Source organism: Charadrius vociferus, unplaced genomic scaffold (assembly GCF_000708025.1).
Source record: "Charadrius vociferus isolate BGI_N301 unplaced genomic scaffold, ASM70802v2 scaffold259, whole genome shotgun sequence".
NCBI classification, from domain to species: domain Eukaryota; kingdom Metazoa; phylum Chordata; class Aves; order Charadriiformes; family Charadriidae; genus Charadrius; species Charadrius vociferus.
In genome coordinates this window covers 3,992,798-4,003,386 of record NW_009661368.1, presented here as the reverse complement: position 1 = coordinate 4,003,386, position 10,589 = coordinate 3,992,798, and the positions used below count along the sequence as shown (strand labels likewise).

The window sequence follows — 10,589 nt, the reverse complement described above, 5'->3', positions numbered from 1 at the left end:
GAGGCTGCTGAAAAGGGAAAAGCTGCCAGTTCCCTTTCACCTGAGCGCAGGCTTCCCCGGGGGGGTGCAAGGTGTGAAGGGCTTTTGTGTGGCTGGGCAGCAGTCTAGAGGGAAAGTGCTTTCAGAAGCTGTAGCCTTTGTTTGTAATTCCTGCGCTGGGGAAAGTAGGTTTATTTTTACCTTAGCGGCTTTTATTGCATCGCAGCAGGCTTCGGCAGCATTTGTTCTGCAAAGGGGTTCTTCGCTGTAGGCTTGCATACCCTTAATACAGTAAAGTGTTCGTCTGTGTAAGCAATGCTGGAATAGAAAGCAGAACACCAGGATTTATCCAGATATTTGGAATCTTAAGCTTTTAAATCATTAACAAAGCAGGCTGAAAAGCTGTGCAATTTCCCCCACGGCAGGGGCGGGCGGAAATGCTGAATTAGCCCTATGATGTGATAGGGTCATTAGAAGCTGTATTGTGAAGTGAGCTCACTGTTACTGGAGAAAAAGGGCAGCAAAGTTTCAGGGCAAGTAACATCCTTCTCCTGTATATTATTTTTTATTCTATTTTAAGGGAAACATGCCTAATGGTACACTGCTCCGCCCATGCCTTTCATGCACCATTGCTGTGGTTTGGGCTGGACTGGCCACCGAGGCAAACCAGGACAACCATACATCACGTATTACGCTGAACAAAGCAAGGTCTTCTGTTAACAGCTGTCTCGTCTGTAGCTCTGTCGGCCAACACATATATGCACTGAGACACGGATGGTGTCTGGCTTGATATTAACCGTGTGCTTGGCAGTACTTGTAGTTTGGTTTGGTTTTGTTTTGTTTTGTTTTTTTTTAATTTAATCCTGTTTGTTCCCTGGTCTTGGAGCCTGGATGGGTCAGAGTTAAACATAGCACAATCACTTTTAACTATGGTATACCTGATCTGGGGTTTCAGCCTGGAAAAGTCCATATTAGTTTGCACCACAACAATCAGCTCCAGCGCCAGGATAAGAATCACGTCTCACCCACGCTTCAATTTCCTTTCTCCAGCTGCTTAACCACCAGATTCCTGTAAGCTCCAGTCCTTTTCCTTGCTCTCCATGTGCCTGAAAGTAATCCTGCAAACTGACACAGGTTGTCACATGTAAGGCCCTTTCCATCTAGGCAAGAGCAACATTATCAGCCTGCTACATGAAAAATTCTGCATTTTAAATGCTTCTAAAAACGGACAGGCTAGAACTAATCTTAACCACAGCATGAGTGCCAACATACGTCACATAACTCAGCTTTATCACTGCAGAAATCATACAAGGTAAAAAGATGTTTGGAATCAGCTTGCCATATTGATTTATACTAACTGGCCTTTGCTCAGCTTTTTGGATTCTTACTCAACTCATGAGTTGTGACCTGCCAAGAACAAGGTCAGGCCTTACAAAGTCAGCTGCAGCTCCAATAACTCCTTGCATTGACTAAGTGAAGATTCTGTAGGCATGCGAAGGGCTAAGCAAGAATTTTTGGCCAAGGTGCTGGAGCCACAAAAAGAAGAAAAAAAACAGGGGGGGAGTTTTGGCTGTATTCCAGGGATGTTATCATGCCCCAGGGAGGCTGCTTAATCCCATTTATCGGACCCTGTAGTTTTATTAGATGAACCAGTGGGAGTAGTGAATTTTGTAACTGCAGCTTCATGCAGTACTCAACAGGCAAAAATAGACGCTGGGAAAAACAGGACTCCAGCATGTCCAGGGAAGAGAAAATGGGACAATAGGCTTTATGATAAGGTGACTGCTAGGAGTATTCCAGGAGAGGAATATTATCCAAAGCTTGGAAAAAAAAAATACTGAAGAGGATTTTGGGAAGGCTAGGGAACACTGGATACATCTCTGCTTTCATTGAAAATAAACCAGTGCAATTGTGGGTAAAGTGACCAGAAACACTTGAGACACTAAGGGGTGGGGTGGGGGGGGGCAAGCACTGGGAACAAGGCAGGAGGGAAGGTGGTGTAAATTGAAAATCAGAATATGTAAATTTGAGCTTCTCATCAATTTATTAAGTTGCATCATCCTTGACAAGCTTTTCACTTTGGGGAAAAAAAAAAACCAAACCAACACTTTGAAGGAAAAGAGATTAAGAAAATGTCATTTGGCTTATGTCAACACTTCTCAAATAGTTCTGCATTTTTTCAGTTTGAAGTGACTGTTTTGAAACGTACAGTTAATTCCTAATAAATGTTTACAGCCTGTGAAGTTTACTGTTTGACCCTTCGGTCAGTCTGGATAGGAGAGTTGGGTTTTTTTCAGGATGCAGAAATAATTTCACCAGCTCTTACTGAAGTCTGTGATGAACTGTATGTAGTTAAACATTCGGCAGAGATGCAGAAGCCAGAAAGATTTGTCCTTTTCCCATCCTGATCACTGTGCCGTGGCTTTGCTTAGAGCTTGGGAAAAGACAAGGCAACAGAACAGCCTAACTCTGCTCTGTGCTAGTAGAATAAGTTGTTTAGCACAACTGGAACAAATATGAGCTATTTTTGGACCATTTTAGATACCAAAGTTGATTATGCAGTGTACGTCTTTTGGTTTGATTGTGTAGTTTATTGGATACTTATTGACAGCTGTCATTCACAAGCTGGGCTGAAGTACACTAAAACAGCCACCTGCACAAGGCAAAATTCAATAAAATGATATTTAAGTTAAAAAAAAAGCAACAACAGAAAACAAACCTGGATTAACCCCAGGATTCTTTGCCATGGAAACAGGTTGCTTAGAAACTACCCCAGAGTTAGTTTGAAAATGTAGAAGTCAAGTTGTTCTTTACGCTGCACAGCACTCCAGGTTATCAGGAGATAATCACACACCTCGGGCCATTATGGGCACAAGAGGCAGTGGAGTTCTCCAGGGACCGGCTAATCTCTTGAGGGTTGCTCTCTCCGGAGTGGCACATTGGGAAGAGGTTGGAGAGCAGAGTCTCTTTGCTGTGAATATAAGAGGTAAAGTTGTGCGCGTGCTGGAGAAGCAGAAGCCACCTGAATAGTATTCCCTGTTCCCATGTTTACTTCCCAGTGACTCATCTTTCTTGCCTGGTCCTATCCACCCCAGCCATAAGGAGCGAGGATTATTTCGATGCAGCAGCCCGTCGTAAGCCAGGGGAAACCACTGGGACCTGCTGTTTGCTGGCAGGCACGCGGCTGCACACTCACGCTGTCGTGGCCAAGCGAGTGCCCGGAGAGCGCTGGCAGCCTGCAGGGCTGGGAGAGCTGGTGCAGGGATGTCAGCAGGTACAGGCTGTAGACCCTGCTCGCACTTCGCTCAGTCTGGCACCTGAGAGGATGGCACTCGGTTGGGTCAGCCCTCCCTTTTCCGCTCAGAAGAGCTGCAATAACAAAGCCAGGGTAGGAAAAAGCCCCATGAGCTCACCTGCGTCTGGCTGTCCCCCAGAAAGAAGGCACGTTGCCGATGCAGTTGTCGCCAAGCACAGCTATCACTTAGGAGCACGTTCGCGCTGGGTTCCTCTGGAGCAGACAGATAGGCACTGCAGGCGACTTCAGGAGGGGACACTGCCAACAGCTTGCAGTGGCAACGTCTTCCCTCATTGCTGTTCAGAGACCTGCACTGAGAGACAAGCAAGTGGTTAACAGCAGAAGCAACGGCTTTGGCTGCTCATGGGGTAACAATTCATACAGCCACAAGATTATTGTGAGGAGGTGAGGGAGCTTTCTAGTGCCTCCATCTCACTTCTGTGCTTTTTCAGGTTATCTGTGGCCCTGCGCTCCCTTTCAGAGGAGAGCTTCTACAAGGGATTTCTGCCTGCTCTACATAGGAAGCAAGCTCACTTTAGGGATAAGAGTTCTTCAGGGAGAAGTTTTGGCAGCAATCAGGTCTGGATTTTTTGTGGCTCTTGTAGCAGGTGATCTTTGATTTTAGAGAGGAGAGTTCTGTCCTGTGCTTCTTGGGGGAACAGAGACAAACCTGCCCTCTGATTTCTCTCTTACCTTGCCCAGCTCTTGTTCTCCTCATGGCCCCATAATTTCAGGAGAAACTAGGGGCCTGAAGATACGTGGCCAGGCATTTACTGAGGTATTGGAAAGCTGACCCGTAAGTTTGGTGAGTGCCTTTGGCGCTCGTAGTCTCTGTGGGAGCACAGAGCGCTCAGCGCCGTGCAGGAGGAGGCCGTGCGGTGCTGTCAGGGCAGCCCGCAAATTCTAGTTCAATTTTGTGCATGGCACAGCCAGAGAGAGCTTAATACCGGTTCAGCTGAATATGCCTTCTGTGCATTAAACCCTGACACAAATCTAGCCAAGCCCAAAGGTTACCCACAACGAGAACTGGCAGAAAGAAATGAGTAAATGTAGGTCATGCAAATCAGCCATTTGCTCTTTTGCTCCTAGGAGCTTCCTGCTCTCCAGCAGCACTGTCCGCAGCATCTTTGTTACAGCAGCTCACAGCTGGAGTCAAAGTGTGAAGCGCATACTCAAAAGTCAAATCCCCCATCTTACCTGGGGTATTGAAATTCAAAGTGAAAAACATCAATACAGCAGTAAAGCATTAGAGGAAGTTGTCACTCCTCTCTTCCTTCGTTCTATTGTTAATGAAGGTTTATTTAAAAAAAAAAAAAAAAGAAAAAAAGAAAATCCCGTCTTGTGAAAGGTGCTGTGCGGAAGGAAGGAGATTTGGAGGGGGCTAACAAGGACTTGGCATGAGGAGACCACATAAGCAAAAAGTACAGCACTCAACTCTACTTGTGGCCCAGCCTGGACAGCTGTCCAGATATACCCTTGTTTTTACCACCTTTGAAAAGGGACAGAAGTCCTGGTGGGTTGGCCCCCTCACTCCCCCGAAAACAGAGTGGGTGGTGAACAACACATACAGCTTCTTTCAAGAGCTCTGCCACTGCGATTGTCCAAAACATGCCAGATGTAAGTAGCGCATGCGATACTCTGCGGTCACCTCTTCAGTGCTTGGGACAGGCTGATTCAGAAAGGCTTTTGCCAGCAACAGCCTGTAATGCTGAGACCAGAGCCTGGGTCAGTTATTCACCAACTGCTTGTCTGATATCAATAACATACTGTGTAGCATAATAACTATTTTTCTTCCGCTTGCTGGTGATGTGAAACCACCAAACTGTCTTCTCTTGGGCACAGGAGCCATTTTAATGGCTCTGTCTAATGAGCCTCCAAGTCTGATCAACTGACAGAGGTTGCAGACAACATCAAAGCTCTCTGTTAATGACTCTGTTGGGTGCCAATCAAAAGGCCTTCTCCTTACTCTTCTTTCCTTTCTTCCCACTGTTTTCCAAAGTGTTTTCCTCCACTTAATGCACGTGGATCCTGACAGCACCTGGCTCCTCCTGAACGAGGTCTGCTGCCCTCACCGGTACGAGCCCCCCCACACCAGCCTGCGGCCCGTGAAGCTCAGTGGGATGGGGAGGCAGCGGAACGAGTTCACCGACAACGTGCTGCTCCTGCTGGAGAGGCTGCAGCAGCAGGAGAGCACGACGCCGCGGACTGGCACCCAAGAGGCATCTCCTCCTTGACAGACCTCCGTAGCGCCTGGGGAGTGCAATGAGTAACCACCGGGATAGAGCTCATCTGGGAAAATCCCATCAGGCCCTGAATCGTTCTGGGGGCAAAGGAAGGATTGCCCAGGCTGGGGTGCTGGCCGAGACTCCCTCCCCACGGGCAGAAGTTTTATTTATGTTTTTTTAAACAGTGTTTGAGGATGAGGTGGGTACATCACCCCCATTCCTCCTGACTTGTACTTCTCTGCACATGGTGCTGGAGAGAAATCCAAGGGGCACAACACATCTATTTCAAGTTCTTCAGTACGAGGAGAGAGTAATTTTCCAGAATTTACTTCCCAATACTTGATCCTTAGGTGGTGCCCCTTCAGCAACCCCCCACAGCCATCTGACCACCTCACAGCTGTGATATTCCCTCCTGTTCTCAGCTGGACAGTGATTGCCAATTTTTTCTGGTCTTAACCCTTCCCAGGGAGAGAATCCTGTCTGGGGTGCATTAGAAACCTTGTTTTTAAAATCAGTTATTATCAGAAAAAGTTAAAATGCACTTCCAATAAATTCCTCACCAGTATTACTGGCAAGAACACCACGTCCTCTTGGAAGGATCAAGGCTGTTCCTTATAGTTTGCAGTTTGCTGAGACCGGCCAAATGCCTTGTGCTCCCCGATTCTCACCACTGAGTACGAGACATGCTTTAGAAAAACAGCCAGTCCTGATTTACAGCTTGCAAGTGAATTAAGGCTCCTCCTCGTTCCCAGATTGCCTGTCATTCTCGCAGGCCGTTTCTTAGACCTCTCAGATTTTTAACACCCACCCCAAGGAGAACTAGATGAAGGATCTACCTGTGCCCCAGCACAGCCTCCCAGGTGGGTACGTATGTGGTCAGACGATGCAGGCGGTGACATTAGGTGTGAGCGTGGTGGTACCATGGCACTTGCTTGAGCAGGTATAGCGCAATGCAGCGAGCACAGAGGACAAGTCCTCGGGGTCTGCTTGCTGCCCCTGCCAAAGGGCCTCCCCTCCAGAACACGGCACGGGCTCGCTGCTCACCTGGAAGCTGCTGTAGCGTACTCCAGCTCCCGAGTCCTCCAGGCTCCATCCCCAGAGACGGTCTGCAGGTGCTGCTTTACTTGGCTGCCTCCAGACCATGCTGTCTCCTGGGTTCGTCAGCTTCACCCAGGGCGATTTCTGGCAACAAACTGCCTCCCGACACTTGTGAAAGTTTTATGCTAGTAAAGCAAACGGATGGGTCTTGACTGTAAATTTGGAAGCAAGCTCAAAAATGCAAAAACCAAAGCAATAAACTGATTGTTACATAGAACAGGCTTTGTGCATCGCTGTTTGGGATCCTAAGTGAGTGTCCAAAAACGTTTCTCAGCTGTTGGGACCAAGGGGACTGCTACTGATGCCAACACCCCCTCAGCCGAGATTACCTCCCCTTGTCTCCCTGGATTTGTTTGGGCTTTACTCCTGGTTGCTTCTCCAGGAAAAGCACAAGTCAGTGGCTTTTTACCAGCCAGGACAGGGCTGCAGTTCAGCTTTTACCCTCTTATGCCTTTTTTAATATATATTCAGGGCTTAACACTGGGTGGGATTTTGTACAAAGGAGCCCTTCAGAGTTGATCTGAGAGGGGAAGACAGGAGAGGCAGAAAAGTGAAATATTACCTTTGGTCTCCAAAGCACCCTTGGGGTCGGTGCAGAATTTTCTGGATTGTTGTAACACTTGATAAAACTCATCCATCAGGTGCACACGCTGCATCCAACCCATCTCTGCCTTGCCGTCAGCGCTGGCTGGAGCTCACACGTGACTGAGCAGCAGCACCGTGATGGTGCTCCTGCCCAAACCATCTGTTCGGTCTCTCCACCCACTGCCTCTCCCTGCCCTCCCTGCACCCAGCAGTACGGGGCTGTCACGGGCTCGTCATGGGCTGTGCCTCTTGCCAGGGAGGTACAAGCGAAACATTGCCATGGGAAACCTGTGCCATCTCCCTGCCGCTTGGTCGCAGCCCCTAAACCAGCCTGGCGAGAAGCACCCCTCCTATTGCCGGGCATCACCGGCTGGTCGCGGGCTACAGACAGACAAGTGATTTATCTGCACACGCTCTGCACTGTTTGGTCACCTCTGGGAAGCAGGAGTAGCCCAGCCTTGCTGGCCTCACCTCTGCTGAGATAAGGCAAGCTTAAAGGAAAAACCAATAACCTTTATTCTAGGGTGGATTTTTTTTTTTTTTTTTTTTTTAGAATAAATTTAGACATGTTTCTGAAAGGAAAAGCATAAAACCAAACGGCAACTGCGGTATCTACCTATCCATCTACCGCAGCATCCACCACAGCGAAACACCTCCCAGGCTGCCTTCCCAGCACCAGCCCTGTAAACCCGCCCGGGTCTCAGCAGCCAGCCCGTCCTGCCCAGCCGCGGGGACCCTGCCGACCGCAGCGATGGGGTCTCCGAGGACCCCAGCCTGCCTGCCCCCCCGGCAAGGCACGCCACCGTGCAGGAGGACAGGCATGAGGCTCAGAGGCAGCACCATCACATCCGAGTCCTTGCTCCCACCCCTGCCGATCCACACGCAACCCGCTCTGGTCCTGTCCACGCTAGCTCCCATTCTCGGGGGCTTGACAGCCATAGAGGGGACGGCGCAGCCGCCACTGCTGCCGACAGGGCTGGAAGTCTCTGGCGTCTCAAAGCCGTCTCTGGTGGGTACGACATCTCAGGGCTGCGGATCCACAGCGTGTGCACAGCCACAGCCTGCCAGGACGTGCCCCATGGTCAGAGGTCTCATGGCACCACACCAGAGTCTGTACCAGCCACCTCCTTCCCTCCCGAGTGCGGGCTGGGCGAGGGAGGCGAAGGCTGCTGTTTCACAGCAGGACGGTACAGACAGCAGGAGGGCTGCGACAACAGGGGAGGAATTAGAAAAGTTCTCTTAATTACCATCTTCCCCATGTAATAGAGCTGGGGTGGTGGTGGGGAGCAACTGGAATCAGCTGCATCCATCGGGAAGGGGACCTTGGGCTGCCACTCCAGCATGGGCTTCCTGGTGACCCCAGGAACGCCGCCGTCTGGTTTCGGGGCTGATGGAGCCTTTGCTGCTGAGCCGGGCGGCTGCACTGACTTGGGGTGAAGCTGGGCTCCGGGAGGGATGGTGATGGGCCTCAGGGGCTGCTGCCACGCTTCACCCTGTGGCTCAGGGCGCACATCACACCGAGACAGCAGGTCACTGCCCTGGCAGTAGTGGGGACGAGGGTGCTCAGGTCCTTATGACAGCGAGGGGACGCTCCTGCCGTGCCCCTCAGGGACAGGGTAGGACCCACTGCTCTGTCCCTCCTGTGACACCCCTTCCCAGCACAGAGCTGCTGCATCCATGGAGGCAAACGCACCTTCTCTCGCTGGCATTACTCACCGGGCAGGGCAGAGTGCTGCAGGCAGGGAGGGCTGATGCCCTCCAGGACACCCTCCCGCCTTGTCCAGTAGCAGGTCGGTGCGTTGGTCACCGCACCAGCGCACGCCCCGGTGCCCAGGAACCAGCCACATCCCCCCAGCCAGGCCACCGGCACAACCGATCGCACCCAGACGCCTGCCGAGTCCCAGCGCCGGTTCCTCCCGGTGCTCTCTCCAGGTTTCCCGGCTCTCCCAGGGATTTTTCCCCCCCGCCGCCATCCCCAGCCAGCGGTTAGGGGTGGGCAGTGGGGAGAGGCTGGCCTCCGCCACACGGCGGCCTGTCACAGCTCTTCTCAGCTTCGTTATCACCCCTGCTTTATTACAGGCAGAGTAAATTGCTTTTGTCTGAAGCAGGATAATGGCCAGGAGAGTGACTGCGTGGAAATGGCATTTTCATGAGGCTGGTTCCTCCCCAGCAGTGACTTGCATATTAAGCTCAGCCCATTTACAAGCGAGCCCAGGGGCTTCTCCGCTCCCCTGCCCGCACCCTCTTCCCCGGGCAGGCGCCGGAGCAGCCCCTGACCCGCTGGGGTCTGGGACCGAGCCAGGAGCGGCACCCCGGGGTGCAGGAGGGGTGCCCAGCTCCAGCCCATCGCTCTCCCGGAGGAGTCCTGGCCCCAGCAGGCAGCTGCCTCGAATGTGGGGGGCACAGACCTTCCCAGACACAGCAAGAGGTGATGCCAGGGAGCTCACCCCTCTCCGACCATCTTCCCCGGGGATAAGGAGCCGAGAAACCCGCGTCCGGCCACCTCCTCCACGCACAAACCCAACCACGAACATGGGGAGCCCTCCGCACCGGGGTGGGGGGCACGGCCCCATGTGCAGCCCCCGGAGTCGGGTGAAGCCGCAGGACTGCTGGGTCCTGCGCACAGATCCAGCGGGGTCCTCTCCCTGACTCCCGCTCCCAAGATTTCCTATAAACTCAGCAAAATTAATCTCTTCTAATAAAACCTGTTATTTTTAAAGCTTGCCTCTAGGTTTTGCAAATTACTACACCACACGGCAATTTGTTTACTCTCCATTTGAGGTGATTTGCAGCCTTTTACCCTCGCCAAAGCAGCTCCGGCTCTTCGTTTTCCTCCTCTGTAGACTGTTTTTTATTGCGCTGGTGGCCGATGTCTCCTGCTCCCTCTCCTCCCCCCCCCCTCCACCCCCAGCAGTACGGATCCCTGACAAGGAGCATCCAAGTGCAGCACAACCGCCCCAGCTCTGCCGGGGAGATCTACGGCACAGCGGCTGTTATTGCTTGTGGCGAAGCAGCATTTCCAACAACACCCTCCCTTGCCCTGCTTAATATTTTTCTCCTGACGAAGTACCCTGCGCGTTTACAAGCTCCTGTGCCGTTCGCTCCCCTGAGACCACAGCTCTGCAGGTGAGCCCCGCAGCGGGTGGCAAAGGAGAGCGTGGCTCTCGCCGCGTCCCGTGGTCACCAGCCGCGCTGTGCCCTTCCTCTGCCGCCGGCGCTGGCTGACACCAGGCCAGCGGCTTTTGCTTTTGTTACTCTAACACATGACAAATCGCTTCATATCAGCAAAGCGAGAGGTGAGTGCTATGGAGCTCCGGGGATTAATAAGCTGCAAAGCAGCCGGGGGACTGCTGGCAACCGGGGCCCAGCCGGGCACTGCCGATGCTGGGAGCTCCTCTCCCACTATG

At 51.9% G+C, this 10,589-nt stretch overlaps 2 protein-coding genes across 2 annotated transcripts in view; one reads left to right on the top strand and one right to left on the bottom strand.

Moving 5' to 3' along the window:
• Positions 1-5,508, top strand: part of TTI1 (TELO2 interacting protein 1) — a 13,879-nt gene extending 8,371 nt beyond the window's left edge. Inside the window, exon 7 of the mRNA XM_009893383.1 lies at positions 5,274-5,508. Coding sequence (XP_009891685.1) covers positions 5,274-5,508 — 235 coding nt within the window. The remainder of the gene's footprint in view (positions 1-5,273) is intronic.
• An 867-nt stretch (positions 5,509-6,375) lies between these two features.
• VSTM2L (V-set and transmembrane domain containing 2 like) overlaps positions 6,376-10,589 on the bottom strand; it is a 10,781-nt gene continuing 6,567 nt past the window's right edge. Inside the window, exon 4 of the mRNA XM_009893525.1 lies at positions 6,376-6,681. Coding sequence (XP_009891827.1) covers positions 6,376-6,681 — 306 coding nt within the window. The remainder of the gene's footprint in view (positions 6,682-10,589) is intronic.